Genomic DNA, 25,489 nt, shown 5'->3' on the forward strand with positions numbered 1-25,489 from the left:
TGCAACACATGAACCGGAAAGGGAGGTTGTTTTGTTGACACGGGCCAACACGAAAAACAGAAGAGAACGTAAATGATTCAAAAAATATAAATTAATTCAATCAACCAATGAACTATCCGTGTGCAAAGCTAAGGTATGATAGTGTTCGATAAACCGTGCAAATGAGCAGTGTTGACAAATCGTGTATATAGCTAGCTAGATCACCAAACATATATTCGCCAGCAGGCTAGCTACAGTAACTACGTGCTAGCGTTAGCTAGCTAGCAATGGATTTGATGTAGCTGCAGTAGTTAGTTAGCACAATAACTATTTGTCATGGTTGCAGGTTACACTTAACATTTATGATACATACAGTTCCCCTGTAAATATACAGTACTACTTTACACTTTTGATCTAGCTACCTCTAGTTAACCACTAAAGTGCATCTGTAATTCGTAATAACTCAGCTAGCTACCTAACGTGGCTAGCTAATTAGCTATCTCAAAAACAAGTTAGTTAGCGGCTAGTTGACAATCATTTGTACTTTATCAATTTGTCGTTGTGTTTAACGTTAGTAGCAAGTTAGCTAACTAATTCAATTAAATCAAATAGCTAATGTTTCAGAAGCCGCTAAACTAGTTACATAAATATTTAAACTTGCTTCCGCAAACATTCTTTGCTAATTGATTGACATCAAATTCATGTCATGGAGGTGAAGCCTGTCATTACATGTTTTGCCATTTTGATTTATAGTCCTAAATACAGTTAGTTTGGCCACGTAGCTGACAAACTGCTATCCCATATTATACTATTGCCATTTCCCTAAATATGAAGTATAATTGTAGATGTGTATCAAAGCAATGTCAAGTAGCCTAATGACTCATGATAATAACTTTGTCTCCAGCAGCTTCTTGCATGCCTAAACCCTAAATTAGGGAGGTTTTGAGCACTCTGCCTCTTCTGCGACCACCTCGTGTATCCCAATGCCTACCCTTTGAGAGCATCCCAGCACCCACTTCCTGAGGCCACTCGATTTGCCCTGTTGTCAAACAGAGGGGAAGGGAGAAGCAGCATCCGACATGGCGGCCAAAGCAGGGGACAACCCCGACAGCCTCATGGCGCTGTCCACGGCCTTCTGCCTGAGGAACCTGAGGAGGACCATGTGCTACCTGGGAGACGGGAACAAGCTCTGCCTGCGCTCAGATGTCTTCCTGCCCAGCGAGATCTGTGACAAGCTGGTCAACACGTATGTATAATTGGGATTTGGGACAGGTCCTAATGGTCAATTAAGCATGTGGCTTGTAAATAAGTAAGCAGGATAGTTTAAACACAATTTTTTCACACAATGGTTTTCTAGTTGGTTTACCTCATGTTTCACATTATGTTGCTATTGTTTTATGAGGTGTGAAGGATGATTTTGTGATCAATCACTTTATTAGCTGTGAGCTCGGATTTGGATCTTGCAAAAAAATCGAATTGAAATGAAAATGCCAACCATAGTTTGTTCTGACAAATGATCAATTTGATCTTATGTCTTAAATAATGATTTCTCTGCTTTTTTATGTATCCATCTTCACAGATACATGGAGCTGGTACATTCGGACAGTAACTTTGAGCCGCAGGACGGCTTCTTCCAGCTGTTCTCGGACCCGCGCAGCACCAGGCTCACCAGGGTGCAGCTGAGGGAGGACCTTGTGCGGGACAGGGACCTAGAGGCCATTGGGAAACAGGTGGGACATAGTGGAGATGGTCTGATCCCAGATCTCTTTGTGCTGTATAGCCCATAGAATTAGGAGTTAGAATACTAAAATGAACTTGAACCTTCTGGAACTTTGAGGGTTTATGACGTAGCCCCTCTAGTAATTTAATACAATATCTATGGTATAGCCCACATGGACCATATAAGTTGGCTATACAGTACAAACAGATCAGAGACCAAGCTGTAGGTAGACTGAGTGCCCTAAAATGCCATACAGCAAAAACACAGGCAGAAAAGGCAGCTGGGGCACTGATGGGATTTATTAATGTTTTCACCATCACTTGAAGTCTCATGAGTGCCCCTGCTGCCTTCTTGCTTGTGTTTTTCCTGCAAGAAATAGGTGGGCCGGCAGTTTTCTTTTTTCTTCTGGAGGACATAAAGTCCCACAAACAACATGGAAGGCGTTGGAATGGTTTCTCCAAGCACCTTAGGCCCAAGCTAACCTCTATAGATATAAGCCATGATGATACCTCCTCTCTATTCAGGACAATACCTCCTTTCAAATCAGGACCAATACCACATCCAGATGCACTGACACAAAAAAAGTATAAATAAAAGAAAATTATTTTTTTGTATTTGTTTCATTAGTCCATTGTTGACATAGTCCCAAAATGTTGTATTTGTCAGAAATCAATTTAAGGTATAGAACTTACAAAATACAGAAATCATACCTGTAGGATGCATTTTGCAACTACGTTGAAGTCCGCTTATGGTAGAGAAATGAACATTAAATTCTCTGGCAACAGCTAGACATTCCTGCAGTCAGCATGTGAATTGCACTCTCCAGCAACATGAGACATCTGTGCCATTGTGTTGTGTGACAAAACTGCACATTTTAGAGTGGCCTTTTATCCTCCCCCCCAGCTCAAGGTGCACCTATGTAATGACCATGTGGTTTAATCAGCTTCTTGATATGCCACACCTGTCAGGTGGATGGATTATCTTGGCAAAGGAGAAATCCTCATTAACAGGGATGTTAACAAATTTGTGCACAATTTGAGAGAAATAAGCTTTTTGTGCGTTTGGATAATTTCTGCTATCTTTTATTTCAGCTCATGAAACATGGGCCCAACACTTTACATGTTGAATATTTTTTTAAACTTCAGTATACATAGTAATAAAGTTTGATGTGAAGGCCTATTCATCCTCTGTAATGGCCAGGAAGACCTTGATAAAGGACAACAACAACCCTATAGGCTAATTCCTTGACATGCAGGCACCAATGTGGACTTTATTGGGTAGTTCAGCAATAGGTGTTAACATAGACTAATGGACGAGTGAGTTTCCACTGCAGAAGTTGATAGTAACACAACTATGAGGGGATGGGCAAGAGAAAGATCTTGGCTCACAAACCTCCTCATGCTTGTTCGTGTCACTTCATTTGCTACTGTATGGCCAGAATGAATCATTGATACCACAGGTGTCTGCCTCGTATACCCCACCAGAGGAATGCATCACATAACTTAGCTCCAATCAGTGCCATAGGAAAGTATTCAGACTGCTTGACTTTTTCCACATTTTGTTACGTTAAAGCCTTATTCTAAAATTTATTAAATAGTTTTTTCTTCATCAATCTACACACAATACCCCATAATGACAAAGCAAAAACAGTTTTTGACATTTTTGCTAATTCATTAAATATAAAAAATGGAAATTTTACATAAGTATTCAGACCCCTTTACTCAGTACTTGAAGCACCTTTGGCAGGTGGGTATGATGGTACAAGCCTGGCACACCTGTATTTGGGGGGTTTCTCCCATTCTTCTCTGCAGATCCTCTTAAGCTCTGTCAGGTTGGATGGGGAATGTCGCTGCACAGCTCTTTTCAGGTCTCTCCAGAGATTTTTGGTCGGGGTCAAGTCCAGGCTCTGGCTGGGCCACTCAAGGACATTTAGAGACTTGTCCCGAAGCCACTCCTGCAGTGTCTTGGTTGTGTGCTTAGGGTCATTGTCCTGTTGGAAGGTGAACCTTTGCCCCAGTCTGAAGTCCTGAGCGCTCTGGATCAGGTTTTCATCAATGATCTCTCTGTACTTTGCTCTGTTCAACTTTCTCTCAATCCTGACTAGTTTCCCAGTCCCTGCTGCTGAAAAACATCCCCACAGCATGATGCTGCCCTGCTTCACCATAGGGATGGTGCCAAGTTTCTCTAGATGTGACGCTTGGCATTCAGTCCAATGAGTTCAATCTTGGTTTCATCAGACCAGAGAATCTGGTCTGAGATTCTTTAGGTGCCTTTTGGCAAACTCCAAGCGAGCTGTCGTGTGCCTTTTTACTGAGGAGTGGCTTCCGTCTGGCCCCTCTACCATAAAGGCCTGATTGGTGGAGTGCTGCAGAGATGGAGTGTCCTGGAAGGTTCTCCCATCTCCACAGAGGATCTCTAGAGCTATATCAGAGTTACCATCGGGTTCTTGGTCTCTGACCAAGGCCCTTCTCCCCCAATTGCTCAGTTTGGCCAGGCGGACAACTTTAGGAAGAGTTTTGGTGGTTCCAAACTTATTCCATTTAAGAATGATGGAGGCCACTGTATTCTTGGGGACCTTCAATGCTGCAGAAATGTTTTGGTACCCTTCCCCAGATCTGTGCCTCGACACAATCCTGTCTGGGAGCTCTACGGATAATTCCTTCGACCTCATGGCTTGGTTCAAGCTTTAACATCTATCAACTGTGGGACCTTATATAGACAGGTGTGTGCCTTTCCAAATCATGTCCAATCAATTGAATTTACCACAGGTGGACTCCAATCAAGTTGTAGAAACATCTTAATGCACCTGAGCTCAATTTTGAGTTTCATAGCAAAGGGTCTGAATAGTTATGTAAATAAGGTACTTCTGTTTTTAATAATATTTTGATAAATTAGGCAACATTTCTGAGCCTATTTTTGCTTTGTTATTATGGGGTATTGTGTGTAGGTTGCTGAGAGAATTTGTATTTATTTAATCCATTTTAGAATAAGGATGTAACTTAACTGTGGAAAAGGTCAAGGGGTCTGAATACTTTCAGAAGGCACTGTAAATTAGTACATTTTCAATCTGCCCCCATTCTTCTGTATAGGCATAGTAGTATTTCCGCCAATAACAATTATTATTATGAAACCAAACCGCGGCTTTCAGATCTTGGAGGGGGATATAGTAGTAGGGGTTATGGCCATGTATTCAAGCCATATATGGGCTATTCACTTAAAACATTTTTAGAAGGCAGGCACACACACACTGCCTAGGCTAAATGCTGTGTGTGTGTGTGTGTCTCACTTGCACACACACATACTCACAGGTACTTATAAAAGGTCAATTGGCCCTTCACCAGTATTGAAGCGGTTCTGTGTGGATGTGTTCCATCTAGTCCTGCACACTGGCCCTGGGGGAGGAGATAGAGGGCTCTTACATTCCTCCTTTAATACTCTCCCATAAACAGGCTTTCATTTTACGGCTGTGTCTACGACTATGTCTACAGCTCCCGAAACCAGCCTGTATCCTTTTAATGTCTGGAACACTTTTCTGTCAAATGACTGGAGCCTTCAACAATTGAAGGCACAATCTATACAAATGTATTTTCCTGAATACACACAAGTCCAATGGTATAATGAATTATGATGTAGTTATTATGTATTATAATACTTGTCAAGAGCAAGTATTAACCTGCCTTATCATCTATTATGAATGATCCTGACTAAACAGCCATTTTGAGTCCGTTAATGTTGCTACATAGATAATATTATAAGCCTTATTATAAACTGGGTGGTTCGAGCCCTGAATGCTGATTGGCTGAAAGCCATGGTATATCAGACCATATATCATCTGTATTAGAAAACATTTATTTTTACTGGTCTAATTATGTTGGTAATCAGTTTATAATAGCAATAATGCACCTCCGGTGTTTGTAATATATGGCCAATATACCATTGCTAAGGCCTGTGTCCTATCACTTCTCGTGGTGTCATATGTAAGAACAGCTCTTGGCTGTGGTATATTGGCCATATACCACACCCCATTGGGCCTTATTGCTGAATTATATGGCATTATAAAGGCACATAAATGCTTACAATAAGTGGCATATACTGTTATTATATGTTAAAGTATTATACCTGTAGGTAAAGTGTTACCAACCGGATCACTTGCCTTTCTGCTTGACCAATTCGGGGAAACAAATCAAGAGTTTATTTGTCACGTGCACAGCATACAGCAGGTGTAAACAGTGCAGTGAAATGCTGATGAGCAAGCTCTTCCTCAGCGATGTTCAGTATCAAAGGTTAAGAAATAGAAAGTCCAGAATAGCATCACTTAAGAGCACAGACTCAATACGAGGTCAGATTTAAAAAACACACAAGAATATCCGCTAAATACAAGGTCAGTACCACATAGGCTAAACAATGAAACTGACATTCAACATGTTTGATTTCAACTGACAATTCACCCAGGACTTGATAGAGCTTCACCTCACCTACTGCAACAGCCTATCAGCACGCAGCCTAAAGACTCTGGCCAGCTTCCGCCAGACCCTAGTCTCCCTCAGCCTGTTCGGCTGCAGCCACATCTTCTACCGCAAGGGTGGCGCCCCGCTGGCGTGCAATGAGGACGACGAGGAAGAAGAGGAGCAGCAGCGGCCTGCCTCCAGACAGGCGCTGGACACAGACTTCAGCTTCCAGGGCTTCAACCGGCTGCGGCTGCTCAACCTGGGGGGTCTGCCTGAGGAGGTGGACCCCGAGGCCCTGCTCAAGCCCCTGCCAGCCCTCACCTCTCTGGACCTGTCCGGGGTGCAGTTGCCCAGGGCTGCATTCCTGGCCCAGTGGAAGGAGAGGCTGGCCTCGCTGGTGCTCTACAACGTAGACCTGTCTGAGGAGCTGGTCAACACAGTGGTGGAGCTGGGACACCTCAGGTGAGCTGTGAGGGGCAGGGTTTAATCTTGGTACAGTAACTGGGTAAAGTAAACTGGTTTCTCTTACGAGGCCCTTGTTTCTGGAATAACCATCAGAATTTGCTTGATTTGGGAACTTGAGAGTTAAAGATATGTTACCTGATACTGTGTGTGTAATTGTTTTCAGTCCAGTATAACCATGCCTAGGTGATAATTACAGATGTACCATTTTGTGCAATAATTGATCAAGAACTGTTGATCTGTTAATAACTCAGTTAATAACTCAACTTGTCAACTTGAATTCTCTATATTAAATAAACATCACTCTTTGTGCAGTAGGCTTGTAAAATGGTCTGTACCCTTCTCTCTTTGTGTTCCCCAGGCACCTGGATATCTCCCGAGAGCGCACCTCCAAGTTCAAAATGACCCGTAAGATCCTGACGGCCATCGTGCAGGGCCTGGTCAATCTGGTGTCGTTGGACATCTCAGGCCACATCATGTTGGACAACTGCACAGTCCCACACCTCGAGGAGGCCATGGGACGTCCAAGGTGAGCCACTTGTGTGACATAATTCTTGAAATGTCTATGAACATCTATGCAGTGTAGCCTAGTGGTTAGAGCATTGGACTAGTAACCGAAAGGTTGCAAGTTCAAATCCCCGAGCTGACAATGTACAAAATCTGTCGTTCTGCCCCTGAACAGGCAGTTAACCCACTGTTCCTAGGCCGTCATTGAAAATAAGAATTTGTTCTTAACTGACTTGCCTAGTAAAATAAAAAATGAAGACTTTGTGTATGATATACGTTCTGACTTGCTTGCTATACAATGTAAATAGTAGGACTGGTTGATGTAATCTCTCTTTCTAAAAATATGTGTACGTATCCCATGTTATGTAAATATGACAGACTCATGTGTTCTCTTTCTCTCTCTGTCTTTCTTTCAGCATTGAGCCCTGCAAGAGCAGCATCTACCCTTTCCAGGAGCTGAAGAGACCTCTGCAGTTTCTGGGGCTCTATAACACCACTCTTTGTAATGTGACGCACATCCCTGCGTACAAGGTGAAGTTAGACCAGGGGTTTCCAACTCCCGTCCTGGAGAGCTACCGTCCATGCAGGCTTTTGCCCCAGTACATCACGATCATCAAATGAATCAACTAATTAAGGCCTTGGGTTTGTGTTATTATAGGGTTAGACCAAAAACCTGCACGCCCAGTAGCTTTCATGTCTCTCGTGTCTGTGTGTATGTGTTGGTTGTCGTGGTGCTTAATGCTTCACTTCTATTGTGTCCCTGTTTAGGTCACAGGCTCCAAGAATGAAGACCAGGTCCTGAATGCCATCGAGGCCTACACAGAGTTCCGCCCAGAGTTAGCCCACCGTGCAATCAACCAGCTGTTTGACATCGCCAGGATACAGCACTGCAGCCAGCTACTGCGGGCACTGCAGGTTAGGGGACCTTTTTGATTTAAATGAAAGTGTTCGAAAATGTAACCTTGAATGCTTTCGAAAGGGTGATTGACATCAACGTGGAAAGTTACTTTAGTTAAGTCTCTTTCATTTTAATACTGTAGGATCCCACTTCTGACACCAATAAAGTTTGAAAAACAGCTAGCTGTACTCTCATTTATTTGACCGAGTTACCTCTCAGGGGTTCATTATCAGTTTATCCCCTGGCTGTCTTGTTGTGATCCCCCCCCAGCTGGTGATTGCTGCACTGAAGTGTCATAAGTACGAAAAGAGCGTCCAGGTGACGGGCAGCGCGGCCCTCTTCTACCTGACCAACACTGAGTACCGCAGCGATCAGAGCATGAGGCTACGCCGGCAGGTCATCCAGGTGGTGCTCAACGGCATGGAGCAGTACCAGGAGGTCACGGTAAAGTCAAGTCTCTCCCCTGAGTGAAACTGCAAAGTTAATTTCCTTCACAAATTTAAAAGGACTGGATTGGTATAAATTAGGTCTGAAGGAGTTTAATCATAGGGGTGTGCAGAGTACTCGGGCAAAAGGAGTATTGTAAAAAGGATTTGTGGAATTTTCTGGATACGGTTATGATCAGAGTATTTTTTTTGTTATCTGTGATTGGAAAATAAGTTATTTTCAGCTGCCATGTGCCTCCCGGGTGGCACAGTGGTCTAAGGCACTGCACCACCAAATCAAATTTTATTAGTCACATGCGCCAAATACAACAGGTGAAGGAAGACCTTACAGTGAAATGCTTACTTACGAGCCCCTAACCAACAACGCAGCTAAAATTTAAATAAAAAAATATAAATAAAAGTAGCAAGTCTTTAAAGAGCAGCAGTACCGGTACAGAGTCGATGTGCGGGGGCACTGGTTAGTCGAGGTAATTGAGGTAATATGTAGGTACAGTTATTAAAGTGACTATGCATAGATGATAACAACAGAGAGTAGCAGCGGTGTTAAAGGGGGGGGGGGGACAATGCAAATAGTCTGGGTAGCCATTTGATTTGATGTTCAGTCTTATGGCTTGGGGGTAGAAGCTGTTTAGAAGCCTCTTGGACCTAGACTTGGTGCTTCGGTACCGCTTGCCATGCGGTTGCAGAGAGAATAGTCTAGGACTAGGGTGGCTGGATTCTTTGACAATTTTTAGGGTCTTCCTCTGACACCGCCTGGTATAGAGGTCCTGGATGGCAGGAAGTTTGGCCCCAGTGATGTACTTGGTCGTACGCACTACCCTCTGTATTGCCTTGCGGTTAGAGGCTGAGCAGTTACCATACCAGGCAGTGATGCAACCAGCCAGTATGCTCTTGATGGTGCAGCTGTAGAACCATTTGAGGATCTGAGGACTGAAATCTTTCCAGTCTCCTGAGAGGGAATAGGTTTTGTCGTGCCCTCTAAACAACTCTCTTGGTGTGCTTGGACCATGATAGTTTGTTGGTGATGTGGACTTCAAGGAACTTGAAGCTCTCAACCTGCTCCACTACAGCCCCGTCGATGAGAATGGGGGCGTGCTCGGTCTTTTTCCTGTAGTCCACAATCATCTCCTTAGTCTTGGTTACGTTGAAAGATTGGTTGTTATTCTGGCACCACCTGGCCAGGTCTCTGACCTCCTCCCTATAGGCTGTCTCGTCGTTTTCGTTGATCAGGCCTACCACTGTTGCATCATCGGAAAACTTAATGATGGTGTTGGAGTCGTGCCTGGCCATGCAGTCATGAGTGAACAGGCTGTACAGGAGGGGACTGAGCACACACCCTTGATGGACCTCCGTGTTGAGGATCAGCGTGGCGGATGTGTTGTTGCCTACCCTTACCACCTGGGGGTGGCCCGTCAGGAAGTCCAGGATCCAGTTGCAGAGGGATGTGTTTAGTCCTAGGGTCCTTAGCTTATTGATGAGCTTTGAGAACTCTATGGTTTTGGAACGCTGAGCTGTAGTCAATGAATAGCATTTTCACGTAGATATTCATTTTTGTCCAGATGGGAAAGGGCAGTGTGGAGTGCAATAGAGATTGCATCATCTGTGGATCTGTTAGTGGTATGCAAATTGGAGTGGGTCTAGGGTTTCTGGGATAATGGTGAGCTATGACCAGCCTTTCAAAGCACTTCATGGCTACAGACATGAGTGCTACGGGTCAGTAGTCATTTAGGCAGGTTACCATAGTGTTTTTGGGCACAGGCACTATGGTGGTCTGCTTTAAACATTTTGGTATTACGGACTTGGACAGGGAGAGGTTGAAAATGTCAGTGAAGACACTTGCCAGTTGGTCAGCGCATGCTCACAGTACATGTCCTGGTAATCCGCCTGGCCCTGCGGTCTTGTGAATGTGGACCTGTTTCAAGGTCATCCACACATCGGCTGCGGAGAGCGTGATCATACATATTTCAGTGTTATTTGCCTCGAAGCGAGCATAGAAGTAGTTTAGCTATTCTGGTAGACTCGTGTCACTGGGACTCGTCACTCACAGCTGTGCTTCTCTTTGTAGTCGGTAATGGTTTGCAAGCCCTCCAACATCCGACGAGCATCAAAGCCGGTGTAGTACGATTCAATCTTAGTCCTGTATTGACGGTTTGCCTGTTGATGGTTCATCTGAGGGCATAGTGGGACTTCTTATAAGCTTCCGGGTTAGAGTCCCACTCATTGAAAACGGCAGCTCTAGCCTTTAGCTCAGTGCAGATGTTGCCTGTAATCCATGGCTTCTGGTTGGGGTATGTACGTACGGTCACTGTGGGGACGACGTCATCGATGCACTTATTGATGAAGTCAATGACTGATGTGATGTACTCCTCAATACCATCTGGAATCCCAGAACATATTCCAGTCTGTGCTAGCAAAACAGTCCTGTAGCTTACATCTGCTTCATCTGACCACTTTTTTATTGATCGAGTCACTAGTGCTTCCTTCTTTAATTTTTGCTTGTAAGCTGGAATCAGGAGGATAGCATTATGGTCAGATTTGCCAAATGGAAGGCTATGGAGAGCTTTGTATGTATCTTTGTGTGGGGCATAAAGGAGGTCAGAAGTTTTTTTCCCCCTCTGGTTGCACATATAACATGCTGATAGAAATTTGGTAAGACGGATTTAAGTTTCCCTGCATTGAAGTTCCTGGCCACTAGGAGCGCCGCTTCTGGGTGAGTGTTTTCCTGTTTGCTTATGGTGGAATACAGCTCATTGAGTGCGGTCTTAGTGCCAGCATCAGTCTGTGGTGGTATGTAGACAGCTACAAAAAATACAGATAAACTCTTTAGGTAGATAGTGTAGTCTACAGCTTATCATGAGATAATCTACCTCAGAGGAGCAAAACCTTGAGACTTCCTTAGATATCGTGTACTAGCTGTTATTTACAAATATACAATTGAAGTCGGAAGTTTACATATATCTTATCCAAATCCATTTAAACTGTTTTGTACAATTCCTGACATTGAATCCTAGTAAAAAAAATACCTGTTTTAGGTCAGTTAGGATCACCACTTTATTTTAAGAATGTGAAATGTCAGAATAATAGTAGAGAGAATGATTTATTTCAGCTTTTATTTCTTTCATCACATTCCCAGTGGATCAGATGTTTACATACACTTAATTAGTATTTGGTAGCACTGCCTTTAAATTGTTTAACTTGGGTCCAACATTTCAGGTAGCCTTCCCCAAGCTTCCCACAATAAGTTGGGTGAATCTTGTTCCATTCCTCCTGACAGAGCTGTTGTAACTGAGTCAGGTTTGTAGGCCTCCTTGCTCGCACACGCTTTTTCAGTTCTGCCCACAATTTTTCTATAGGGTTGAGGTCAGGGTTTCTGATGGTCACTCCAATACCTTGAATTTGTTGTCCTTCAGCCATTTTGCCACAACTTTGGAAGTATGCTTGGGGTCATTGTCCATTTGGAAGACCCATTTGCGACCAAGCTTTAATTTCCTGACTGATGCCTTGAGATGTTGCTTCAATATATCCACATAGTTTTCCTACCTCATGATGCCATCTATTTTGTGAAGTGCACCGTTCCCTCCTGCAGCAAAGCACCCCCACAACATGATACTGCCACCTCTGTGCTTCACGGTTGGGATGGTGTTCTTCGGCTTGCAAGCCTCCCCCTTTTTTCCTCCAAACATAACGATGGTCATTATGGCCAAACAATTCTATTTTTGTTTCATCAGACCAGAGAACATTTCTCCAAAAAGTATGATCTTTGTCACCATGTTCACTTGCAACCCGTAGTCTAGTTTGCTTATGGCGGTTTTGGAGCAGTGGCTTCTTCCTTGCTGAGCGGCCTTTCAGGTTATGTCAATATAGGACTCGTTTTACTGTGGATATAGATACTTTTGTATCTGTTTCCTCCAGCATCTTCACAGGGTCCTTTGCTGCTGTTCTGGGATTGATTTGCACTTTTCACACCAAAGTACGTTCATCTCGAGGAGACAGAATGTGTGTTCTTCCTGAGCGGTATGACGGCTGCGTGGTCCCATGGTGTTTATACTCTCTACAAACTATTGTTTGCTCCCAAAGATGAACCAGACTTGTGGAGGTCTACAATATTTTTTTATGAGGTCTTGGCTGATTTCTTTTGAATTTGCCATGATGTCAATGAATTAGTGAATTTATAAGTGGGAAAAAAAATGTCTGGAAACAATTTTTGTAAAAATGACTTGTCAGGCACAAAGTAAATGTCCTAACTGAATTGCCAAAACTACATTTGGTTAACAATACATTTGTGGAGTGGTTGAAAGGGGTGCTCTCTCTGCTGTTTCCTGAAGTCCACGATCATCTATTTTGTTTTGCTGACAGCATGTCCCCAGCTAGCCATGTTCCGTGAAACTGAGTATGTTACTCTTTGGAAAGCAACTCATGCCCTAATTTCGTCAACTTTGTTAACTAGGGACTAGGCATTAGTGAGTAATATACTCGGAAGCGGTGGGTGGTGTACTTGCATCCGAAGCCTCACTAGAAGACCGCTCCGGCCCCCTCTCCTCCAACGGCGTTGTTTTGGGTCGGCTTCTGGAATCAGTTCAAATGCTCTGGGAGGTACAGACAAAGGATCCGGTTTGGGAAAGTCGTATTCCTGGTCAACACTTAAGGTTTACAATGGGCTAACAATGTAAGAAATAATATATAAAACTAAATACTGCACAGTTTCCTAAGGATGGCCAAGCTGCCATCTCTATCAGGCCGGGCGCAATGCACGCTGACACGATCGCCAGGTGTACAGTGTTTCCTCTGGCACATTAGTGTGGCTGTCTTCCGGGTTATGGTGTCGGGCATGGTGTCAAGAAGCAGTGCGACTTGGCTGGGTTGTGTTTCAGAGGACGCACAGTTCTTGACCTTCGCCTCTCCCGAGACCCGTACGGTAGTTGCAGCAATGGGACAAGACTGCAACTAACAATTGGATACCACAAAATTGGGGAGAATTTCTTTTTATAGTATCCGCAACATTTAGGTGAGTACTGCCTGCTGCTTGTCTGCTACTGAATCAAATGGTGAGGACCTTTGCTAGCAAGCTATCAATGTGTATAATGTCTTACGAGTACGGTGACTTTAGGAAAAAAACATGAAGCTCGTTCTTGGTGACAGAACTCGTCTCGCCGCTGCAAGTTGAGAACACACGCACACATCTTCTGCTCCTGATCTGCAGCTTTCTTGATCTATATAAGTGAAGGGAGACTGTAAGCTACATTTGTAACTTCTATTTTGGCATTTAAAACATTACTCATCTCTATTTAGTCATTTTAAAAGCTTTTTTTCAGATCAAGTGTATCATCTGATCTGTCAATTTTCGATTACGATTATGGCCAGATCGGCACACCCCTAGTTTAAACCATATTCCTCACTCACATTTCCTCTCCCCCCTCGTCTCTCACCTCCCCCTTTCTCCCCCAGGTTCAGAGGAACTGCTGCCTGACACTGTGTAACTTCAGCATCCCCGAGGAGCTGGAGTTCCAGTACGGCCGGGTCAACCTGCTGCTGCTGAAGATCCTGGAGCCGGCCCGGCAGGACGAGTCTATCCAGCGCATCGCTGTGCACCTCTGCAATGCCCTGGTCTGCCAAGTGGACAACCATCACAAGGAAGCTGTGGGCAAGATGGGCTTTGTCAAGGTAGGAGAGACTGCTATTTTGTTTGATAGAGGTAAACAATCGAACAAACACACACTTGTACATTGCACACAAGATGGGCTTTGTCAAGATGGGAAAGACTCACATTGATAGCCATAACCTTATACACAAATTGGTACACTTGTCACTTACACACATTCCAGGGTTTCTGTAAGGAAAATGTGTTGCCGGACATTGACTGGCAGCATTTTAATTTACCGGACCCATATACGTTGGGTGTGTAACCTGATTAGGTCGGCCACCCACAGTGCTCAGAATGACAGAAATCACATTTATATTATGGTAATTCATATCCACAGAACATGCAAGTTGAGGATACATCGATGTGCGGTCCTTCTTACCGAATTCTGATATGCACTTTGAGTATGTTAGATTAACTGTCCACATGTACTTTTCCTCAGCCGACAAGATGAGTAACGAACATAAAAATCACTAGCCTATGTCATTCTGCTATCCCCTATAGCAGAAAAGTTGACGTATTCTATTGGCTAGTTTACCGAGAAAGAAATAGCCTATTCCAAACAAAGTCTGGGACCGTTGTGGGAAGATAGATCCCAAATTCATACAACCAGTAGGCCTTGGCTACATAAAAGTCTGATGCACCAGATCAGAATGTTTAGCTTAGAATGTTGATTAACTATTAATTCTTCACATTCTAAATGCAGCAATGTGCATAAGGCAGTAGGCTACGTGCGAATGTTTGTTCGATGATGCAATTAGCGGTGAAACACGGGTTCATGTGACAAAGATGAAAATGTCAGTTTGAAATTTAGAAAGAGAAGAGCTCTAATATGCAACCACTAGCATTGGTTGCTAATATGACTAGGCTTGTGCCTTTGGCTCATTGCAAAGTGGTGTGTGTGAGGCGCAGATGAAGCCTACTTTCCGTTAAATATGTTTGCTGTTTGAGATGCTGTAGCAGCAGCTCTCGCGCCGTTTGACAGATTTCCTGCTCAAAGGCTCTGTATCTGTGTGATAAATAGTATGCATAATGAGTATACTGCACACATACTGCAATCTAATTCCACTACATTGACTGGTATTTCCATCATTGAAGAGGCCAAAAAGCAGCATTTCGCAATGCGATTTTTTTTTCTCTCCCGGACAATTGGCCAGTGGCAATTTTATTGATTTTAAAATATATATATATATATATATATATATATATATATATATATATATATATATATATATATATATATATATATATATATATATATATTATATATATTATATATATATATTATATATATATATATATATTATATATTATATATTATATATATATATAATATATTATATATATATATATTAATATATTATATATATATTATATATATATATTATATATATATATATATATCTGCCAAAAGCTGGTTATTACCGGCTAACGGAAACCCTGGTGCATTCGTACACACACACACACACACAGGTCATTGATGTGTTTTGTGAAGTTAACTCTTGGGTTATTTCTTTTTTTTCTTCAGACAATGTTGAATCTAATACAGAAAAAGCTACAGGACAGGATGGTGAGTCATGTTTTGTTTCTGTCTTTAACACCCCTACCATTCCACAAGTGCAGACTCCTTCCTACATCTCGTCTGAAATTACCTCGCAGAACCTGAACTGGATTGAGCCACATCACAATCATATTGTCATGAGGCATAGCTCTTAGCTCATTCCAGACCTAATAGTATTTTGACATGCAACCCTTAAGAAAACATTGCATGTGTTAAGCCAATTCAAGTGTACTGTCTGGAATGGCATTGCCTGGCTGACTGATGAGTCTACCTAGAGATCACTTTGGATAAAAACATATGCCAATTTAATTTTGTTTCTCTTTCTACAGTGTGACCAGGTAATGGAGTTCTCCTGGAGCGCACTGTGGAACATCACTGACGAGACTCCAGACAACTGTCAGATGTTCCTCAACTGTAGGGGCATGAGCCTCTTCCTGGACTGCCTGAAGGTTAGCTAGGGCATCTCACCTTTTCATAACCACCAAGTGATTTGTGAAAACATACAGTCAATGTACTCCATCTGAAATTAAATAAATGCAATTCCTTGTCCCTTCATGCAGTGCCTTGCTTGTGTATCACCTTTTTGTCCTCCACTGCCTCTCAGGAGTTTCCAGACAAGCAGGAGCTCCACCGTAACATGCTGGGGCTGCTGGGTAATGTGGCAGAAGTGAGGGCTCTGCGGCCACAACTCCTCACCCCACAGTTCATCTCTGTCTTCAGGCAAGAGAATGTCCATTGTCTGTATTGAATGGTTAAATGCAGTATTGACTGATCCTGCTGCCATCTTGGACCCAGGGGCCTTTTGTATCAAGCGTCTCAGAGTAGGAGTGCTGATTTAGGATCTATTTTGCCTTTTGGATCACAGTGAATAAAATTACATGGACAGGGGGGATCTGATCCTAGATCAGCACTACTACTCTGAGATGCTTGATACATACGGTCCCAGATCTGTCTTGCGATAGAGATTTTATTTCATTGAGACTAACCTGGATAAATAAAGCTGGATTCTGCTTTCCTGACTGTTCTGTGGTGACAGTGACCTGCTCGACAGCAAGGCGGATGGGATCGAGGTGTCCTATAACGCGTGTGGGGTGCTGTCCCACATCGTGTTTGATGGGCCAGAGGCATGGGGAATGGAGGAGCCGCTGAGGGACACGGTCATGGACAAGATGATGGCTGCTATCCAGAGCTGGGATGTCACCTCCCGCCGGAATATCAACTACAGGTAAACAGAGAACTCAATGGAGATGAGTCTCTGGAGACAGTTACAAATGATCCCAACTACAATTGGATATATCATCAGAAAAAGATTGAAGTAGATTGTCAGGGAAAGATTTAACTATAGCTGAACTTGTAAAGCAACCTTTTAGACATGCAAATGCATTTCACTTTTTATGTATACGTTTTCTGAATGAACACTTGAATGAACTCATATTTTCTGAATTGACACTCCCTCCCCTTTTCTTTTCAGATCCTTTGAGCCTATCCTGCGCCTGCTGCCCCAGAGCATCGCCCCAGTCAGTCAGCATTGGGCCACGTGGGCGCTCTTCAACCTGGTGTCAGTCTACCGTGAGTATCAATACAAAGACAAATCCCGCTTTAGACACCAGCAAGTTGCCAGGTAAACTTGCTTATTGGTGTCATCGTTGGGATCAGTCTTTGCCACATTGTATCAATTTGAGAGACCTCCGAGGTCAGTTACTTATTTTATGTTTATTGTTGCATTATTAATAGCATAATTGTGGATTCACTTTTGGAGTAATCGTTTTTCATGGGAATACTGCCCACTACCCACACGTTGTCGCTCATCAGGGAAAGCTCTCTGCTTTCTAGTAAAAAATGATTTTCACTTATTTTCTTCCTCTCATCCCTCAGCGAGTAAGTACTGCCCTCTGCTGGTCAAGGAAGGAGGGATCGTTCTCTTGGAGAAGGTGCTGGAGCTCCAGACATCACACGAAGAGACCAAGGACATGGCGCGGTATGACCTCACCTATTAACCCACCCAACCTTTGAACTGATCAGTAAAGCAATGAAAATAAGCTATCATCCCAGAAAAGTGCTCAAAATAGCCCACGTTAACTTATGCAGCTTAAGGAACAAGGTTCATGAAATTAATAACTTTGCTAGTAACAGATGACATTCATATTCTGACTATCTCTGAAACTCACTTAGACAATACCTTTAATACAGTGGTAGCAATACAAGGTTATTACATTTATAGAGAAGACAGAAATGCCAGTGGTGGAGGTGTTGCTGTTTTATATTCAGAACCACATTCCTGTAAAGATTATAGAGGATCTCATGTTAAATACTGTTGAAGTAATATGATTACAGGTTCATCTGCCTCACCTAAACCCCATTCTTGTGGGAAGCTGCTATAGACCACCAAGTGCTAACAGTCAGTATCTATAACTTGTATAACTTGTGAAATGCTTGAATGTATGTGATGTCAACAGAGCGGTATGTGATTTAGATATTGACTGGCTTTCATCAAGCTGCCCACTCAAGAAAAAGATTCAAACTGTAACCAGTGCCTGCAACCTGGTTATCAGTCAACCTACCAGGGTAGTTACAAACAGCATAGGAATGAAATCATCATGTATTGATCACTTCTTTACTAATGATGCAGAAATGTGCTTGAAAGCAGTATCCAGATCCATCGGATGTAGTGATCGTAATATAGTGGCCATATCTAGGAAGTTCCAAAGGCTGGGCCTAATATAGTGTATAGGAGGTCATACAATAATTTTTGTAGTGATTCCTATGTTGTTGATGGAAATAATATTTGTTGGTCTGTGGTGTTTAATGAGGAGCAAACAGACGTTGCACTTGACACATTTATGAAATTGCTTATCCCAGTTACTAATAAGCACGCACCCATTAAGAAGATGACTGTTAAAACGGTTACATTCCCTTGGATTGGTGTAGATTTGTTTTTAAATGTATGGTTGAGAGGGATGAGGCAAAGGGAATGGCAAATTAGTCTGGCTGCACAACCAATTGACAAACGTTCTGCAAATTGAGAAATCATGTCACTAAACTGAATAAAAAGAAGAAACAACTGTATGAAACAAAGATAAATGACAAAGAATGATAGTAAATAAAGCTTTGGAGCACCTTCAATTCAATTTTGGGGAAAAAAGGCAAACTCAGCTCCATCATTCATTGATTCAGATGCTTCATTCATTACAAAACCAACTGATATTGCCAACTACTTTAATGATTTTTTTCATTGGCAAGATTAGCAAATTTAGGCATGACATGCCAGCAACAAACATCCAATTATATGTAACCAAATTATGAAAGACAAGAATTGTAATTTTAAATTCCATAAAGTAAGTGTGGAAGAGGTGAAAGGGGGGTCTGATAACTTGGATTGAACATTTCTGAGGATAATAGCTGATGATATTGCCACTATTTGCCATGGCTTCAATTTAAGCCTACTGGAAAGTATGTGCTATCAGGCCTGGAGGGAAGCAAAAGTCACTCTGCTACATAAGAATAGTAAAGCCCCCTTTATTGGCTCAAATAGATGACCAATCAGCCTGTTACCAACCCTTAGTAAAGTTTTGGGGAAAATTGTGTTTGACCAGATACAATGCTATTTTACAGTAAACAAATTGACAGGTTTTTGGCATGCTTATAGGGAAGGACATTCAACAAGTGCAGCACTTACACAAATGACTGATGATTGGCTGTGAGAAATTTATGATAAAAAGATTGTGGGGGCTGTTTTGTTAGACTTAAGTGCAGCTTTTGACATTGTCGATCGTAGTCTGCTGGTGGAAAAACGTATGTGATCAAATCTAATTTATTTATATAGCCCTTCATACATCAGCTGATATCTCAAAGTGCTGTACAGAAACCCAGCCTAAAACCCCAAACAGCAAGCAATGCAGGTGTAGAAGCACGGTGGTTAGGAAAAACTCCCTAGAAAGGCCAAAACCTAGGAAGAAACCTAGAGAGGAACCAGGCTATGTGGGGTGGCCAGTCCTCTTCTGGACAGGGCCAAACAGGAAGGATATAACCCCACCCACTTTGCCAAAGCACAGCCCCCACACCACTAGAGGGATATCTTCAACCACCAACTTACCATCCTGAGACTAAGCTGAGTATAGCCCGCAAAGATCTCCGCCATGGCACAACCCAAGGGGGGTGCCAACCCAGACAGGATGACTACATCAGTGAATCAACCCACTCAGGTGACGCACCCCTTCCAGGGACGGCATGAGAGAGCCCCAGTAAGCCAGTGACTCAGCCCCTGTTATAGGGTTAGAGGCAGAGAATCCCAGTGGAAAGAGGGGAACCGGCCAGGCAGAGACAGCAAGGGTGGTTCGTTGCTCCAGAGCGAGGGTGTTCTTTAATGGAAGCCTCTAACATAATCCAGGTAGAATCAGGAATCCCCCAGGGCAGCTGTCTAGGCCCCTTTTTTCAATCTTTACTAACCACATGCGTCTATGTGTGCGGATGACTCGGCACTATACACGTCAGCTACTACAGCAACTGAAATGACTGCAACACTTAACCTCTCTGGCCCAACCGCACTCCCTTCCAACAATAAATGCAAATGCACTAGCCAAATGCTAATAGCACTCGTTAAAACTCAAACGTTCATTAAAATTCACATGCAGGGTAGTCATTTCAAGCTACACTCGTTGTGAATCAAGCCAACGAGTCAGATTTGTAAAATGCTTTTCGGCGAAAGCATGAGTAGCTATTATCTGATAGCAGGCAACACGCCGAAATACCAGAAGGGATGTAAAACAAAGGAATTAGCGTAGCCGGCGCTACACAAAAAGCAGAAAAATAAAATATAAAACATTCATTACCTTTGACGAGATTCTTTGTTGGCACTCCTATATGTCCCATAAACATCACAATTGGGTCTTTTTTTCGATTAAATCGGTCCTTGTGTACCCAAAATGTCAATTTATGAACACCGTCAGATCCAGTAAAAACACATTGTTTAAACGCAACGTTATTTTTTTAAATTAAAAAAGTTGCCAATAAACTTTGACAAAACACTTCAAACTACTTCTGTAATCCAACTTTAGGTATTACTAAACGTTAATAAACGATCAAATTGATCACGGAGCGATTTGTATTCAATAAGCACGAGTTAGGGTAAGGTAACTAACTTTTCCGTTTCCATTGTTTACATCTGTGGACTTGACAACCGGATGTGGCTATTACTCAGATGACCAAGGATTTAGTTGAATCGAAATCACAACACTGGCGACATCGTGTGGAAGCTGTAGGAACTGTAATCTCACTCTTAATTATTTTTCCTTCCAATAGAAAATACTTGGGCTGGCGGATTGATTTTTTCTTCGTCGATTTAGTGACCAGGTTTTCTGGCGATTTTGACCACGGAACTCGTTCTGTTATAGTCACAGATACCATTGAACCAGTTCTAGAAACTTCAGAGTGTTTTCTATGCACACATACCTATCATATGCATATACTATATTCCTGGCATGAGTAGCAGGACGTTGAAATGTTGCGCGATTTTTAACAGAATGTTGAAAAAAGTAGTCCTATTTCTAAGAGGATTTATTAACAAAGAGCTGTAGTTCATTTCAGTATGCGTGGCAAGGAATAATTTAGTCCTAAATATTTCAAAAACTAAAAGCATTGTATTTGGGACAAATCATTTACTAAACCGTGAACATCAACTAAATCTTGCAATAAATAATGTGTAAATTGAGGTGACTAAACTGCTTGGGGTAACCTTGGATTGTAAACTGCCATGGTAAAAACCTAATGAAGCGCTGCTCTGCCTTCTTAACAACACTATCAACAAGGCAGGCCCTACGGGCCCTAGTTTTGTTGCACCTGGACTACTGTTCAGCCTTGTGGTTAGGTGCCACGGAGAGACTTAGGAAAATTGGCTCAGAACACGGCAGCACGGCTGGCCCTTGGATGTACACAGAGAGCAAACATTAATAATATGCATGTTAATCTCTCCTGGCTCAAAGTAGAGGAGAGATTGACTTCAGCACTACTTGCATTTGTGAGAGGTATTGACATGTTGAATGCACTGAGCTGTCTAAGCGACTAGCACACAGCTTAGACACCCATGGATACACCACAAGACATGCCACCAGAAGTTTCTTCAGTCCCAAAGTCCAATGAATTAAAATGTAGTTAATAAATTGAGGACTGCCCTAATCCCCCTCCCCTTAATTTATCTATTGACTTGAATTAGAAAGGAGCCCAAACCAGGTGAAATTAAATAAATTCTGATGCCTCCCTCCCTCTGTTTCAGGAAAGTGATGGAGCAGTGTGAGAATTTCAAAGAAGACCCAATGGAAACGGCGAGGTAGACAACGATCAGCAGAGGTCGACGTCAGGGGAGCAACACCGCTATACAAACAAAAAGGCAACTTCATAGGAACCATTGTTTACTATCTTCTCACCACAAGGGTCAGTTGTGTGCATCGATTTACTGTAGAGCAGAGCAACAGTTTTTTTGCCTCTCGGCCAGCCTTTCTGGACAGAACCTTGTTATGCGACACTATTAGGAGGTTGAGATATGGTGCACGGAGTTGGTGTGTTTTATTTGTGTTGCACATGATAAGCATCATTTGTATAATGGATTTGTGTTCTCTTATTGGTTTGTTTTGCTTTTTTGTGTGTGTGCTTGTCCTTGTCTGAGTGTGAGCATGCTAGAGTGCGTGTGTATGAGTGTGTATGAAAGGACGTATGTGCGTGCATGTGTTTATAATAAGGTTCAAAACACTGGGGAGATGTTTGCCTCTTTGTAAACAAAACGGAGGTTATTATTGTCTTTCTCTCCCCTTAGTCTGTTCTATTGGGTCTAGTGAGAGGCCCTCCATTATATAAGCTGAGTTTCCAACACAGCGTCATCAGAGAGCTCCATTATGCCCATCATGATCCTTCTCAGATTCCTTGGTCCTCTCAGCGATTTCTGACACAGAAATTCTAAATGGATGACGCCATGAGATGTGGAAGGTGGTTAGTTTTATCCCATGCAGGACTGATCTGTGGACAGTTGTTATTGCGCAGTGAAGTTGCTATGTCTGTGGAGGCCTCTACATCCCATACTGATTGAGAGCGTAACCGTGGACTGTAACCATGACGATGACCCCGGCAGAAGTCTTCCTAGATCCTGTGGCGTGGTGAAGGACTTTATTTAGTTTTTCGTTGTAGATATTTGGAGTTGTCTGTCCCATCTTTGTTTCTGTCTGTTTTTATGCTATATGATTATAAACACTCCTATGATTTCATCTGTACATCTAGGCTTGGTTCCCAATTCTTTACATACAGGTAACTGCCAAAATAAAGAAAGCACTTGAGTAAATTAGAGTTTTGATGGCTCTTATGGTGTGGGGTGCATTTTCCTGACATGGCTTAGGTCCTCTCAACCCTTTAGAGGGAAAGGTAAACGGCAAAAATATATACACAGCCATTTTGAGTGATCACCTTCAACCTATGGTGAATAATTTATATCCTGTTGGGAGTGGACTCTTCCAGGATGACAATGCCCCCAGCCACACACACACACACACACACACACATGAGTGGTCACAATGGTTTGATGGGCATGAAAACAATGTAAGCCATATGCCATAGCTGTCTCGGTCACCAGATCTCAACCCAATTGAACACCTATGGGAGATTCTGGAGTGGCGCCTGAGACAGCGTTTTCCACCACAATCAACAAAACACCAGATTTTGGGATTTCTCCAATGCAGCTGTTTTTATCTCAATATAAAATCCTTTCTTGAACTATTTCTGATTTCTCTAACTCATTTACTGCATGGTGATGTTACCATGGAAGGCCAAAACTCCATCCCACCAAAACAAGCAGATATTTCTGGCGTTCTTTTCAAACAGCTCTTAATGGGCATTATTTTTGCAATTTCACAGTATTATTCCAACCTCATAGTGTGGAAATATGTGTATAATACAGGTCAATCATGTTTTAGAGTGCGCTGGGCCTTTAAGACAAATGTTGGTGTTTCCTTTATTTTGGCAGTTACCTATATATAACCTGTGAAGAAGCCAAATGAGAAACAAACCAGGGAGGACTACTGTTAGGGTTTTTGAAATCTATAAAAATATGCCCATGTTCTTACATTTTAAGGAACGTTTGAAGGTGGATTTGAAAAAACATGATTTGATTTTGTCATGTGTAAATTGTAATTAATGTCATGGGTCATATTTGCATTGGAATTTGATTTCTGAACAGTATGGAGTATATGGATACAATGTCTTCAACTACAAAGTCTAATTTCATATATTTTGATTTAACACATTTAGGAAAATCTGTTACTTATTTCAATAGAGTTAGTTGCCATGTAAAACATATTTGGCCTAACATTTGCACATGGTTTGGATACAAAGGTAGTCAAGTGATGTAGTGGTACACTTGGTCTCCAAACACTAGCATGTTCACGCAACATTAATTCACGAAACCAATGCCATGATATGGAAACACACAGCATGCACCAAGTATCTGTTCTCACACGTCCAACTTTGACAATCTTCCCTTTTGAATATATCTTAAAACTGATAATATCCATTGGTTTGGTCAGAACTGTACACTCATTTCCCCGTCCAAAACTTGATGTCAGTCGATCTAAATGTCATTAGAAAAAATACAACGTTCCAAACCAGACTGACTGTTCATTGATTGATCACTAGTGGCAGGGACGCAACTTTCACACCCCCAGTTTTGTCATTGGAATGTGATACCAAACGAGGCAACTGTGTGCTTTAGGACCATGCGGACGCCTCCAAACGGTCGGGTAGGCTTTTTAGAGTGTTTATCCGACTGGATAACTTTTGGATTTTTGATTTCAAAAAATTGTGCTTTGAAAACCAAAGTTGCGCCCCTGACTAGCGGTATTATAATTTGTACATTTCACATGAAGGCCCAACATGTTCAGACATGTACTTTTCCTTTTGAACCATTAGATATCAAATTAATGAATTCACTTTTTCATGTACATTGTCTTAAAAGCCTTTTTCATGTGATTCTGTATTTCTATGCCTGGTTCAACTATATTTATACTGTTCTTTTACAATTATGGTGGGAGCTTATTTTCAAATGGGAGGCCAGAATGGGCAAGGCCTATAGAAAATGACAATATATTATACTGTTAGAAACCTCACTTCGTAGTAAGTTTACTGATGTTGGAATCTCTAATATTCAATCAATGGGCAGAGTTACATAGCACCAAAGGGAGGATGGGTTGATGTATGTAGGTATTTTAGGCTGCAGCATCAGCTCTTTAGCACTAAATGAACATATTACATACGTTTTTTAAAAATGTCACTATTCAGTTGTAAATTGTAGAGCATCTGAAGAAATGTAGGTAACACTTATTTGACATCTCTGTTCTAAGTCTCCAGAAGAGATATGCCTCTTCATAATAAAAGTGATATTACACAAACTCCTCTATAGGCAAGGTAGTCAATTCCCAGCTAATCATGACTGTCATCTTATTTTTCATAAACTACAGTCAGATTTTGACTTCTTATCTGTTATATCATGCCCATAACAATATATCATATTACAGAGGTGTCAAGTGAAACCTACGGTCAAAATGTGCATAATGCTCACACAGTTTGATTTTCTTTCAATAGCACCATCAGTTCTAGATTTTATTCCTTTCATCTCAGATTAATAAAAAATAAAGTTGGAGTGGTTATATTGTGTTTCTCCTTTGTCTTTGTCTATAGTAGACTGGGCCTGGATTAAATCTGATTGTGCATGGTTGGCTATGAAACTTTTAAAGGTAATGTTACCACATTCAGGGAGACTGCATTCAAGGTAAACGTTGCCTATGTTGGCTCAATCT

General features: G+C 42.1%; 1 protein-coding gene across 2 annotated transcripts; it reads left to right on the forward strand.

The window, feature by feature from the left end:
• The first annotated feature begins 19 nt into the window (after positions 1-19).
• On the forward strand, positions 20-25,339 carry LOC135518282 (protein zer-1 homolog). 2 transcript variants are annotated; one of them, XM_064943343.1, is made up of 16 exons: positions 20-133; positions 884-1,225; positions 1,559-1,709; positions 6,152-6,609; positions 6,971-7,138; positions 7,533-7,647; positions 7,885-8,031; positions 8,285-8,458; positions 13,906-14,121; positions 15,627-15,668; positions 15,989-16,108; positions 16,264-16,379; positions 16,696-16,884; positions 17,131-17,228; positions 17,535-17,637; positions 21,928-25,339. In XM_064943343.1, exons 2-16 carry the CDS (start codon positions 1,059-1,061, stop codon positions 21,983-21,985), a joined length of 2,322 nt encoding a protein of 773 aa, XP_064799415.1. In that variant the 5' UTR covers positions 20-133; positions 884-1,058; the 3' UTR covers positions 21,986-25,339. The 2 variants fall into 2 exon arrangements, with proteins under 2 accessions (XP_064799415.1, XP_064799414.1); XM_064943342.1 differs by having other exon boundaries at positions 887-1,225.
• Positions 25,340-25,489: the final 150 nt, after the last annotated feature.

Source organism: Oncorhynchus masou, chromosome 28, assembly GCF_036934945.1.
Source record: "Oncorhynchus masou masou isolate Uvic2021 chromosome 28, UVic_Omas_1.1, whole genome shotgun sequence".
Classification (NCBI taxonomy): domain Eukaryota; kingdom Metazoa; phylum Chordata; class Actinopteri; order Salmoniformes; family Salmonidae; genus Oncorhynchus; species Oncorhynchus masou.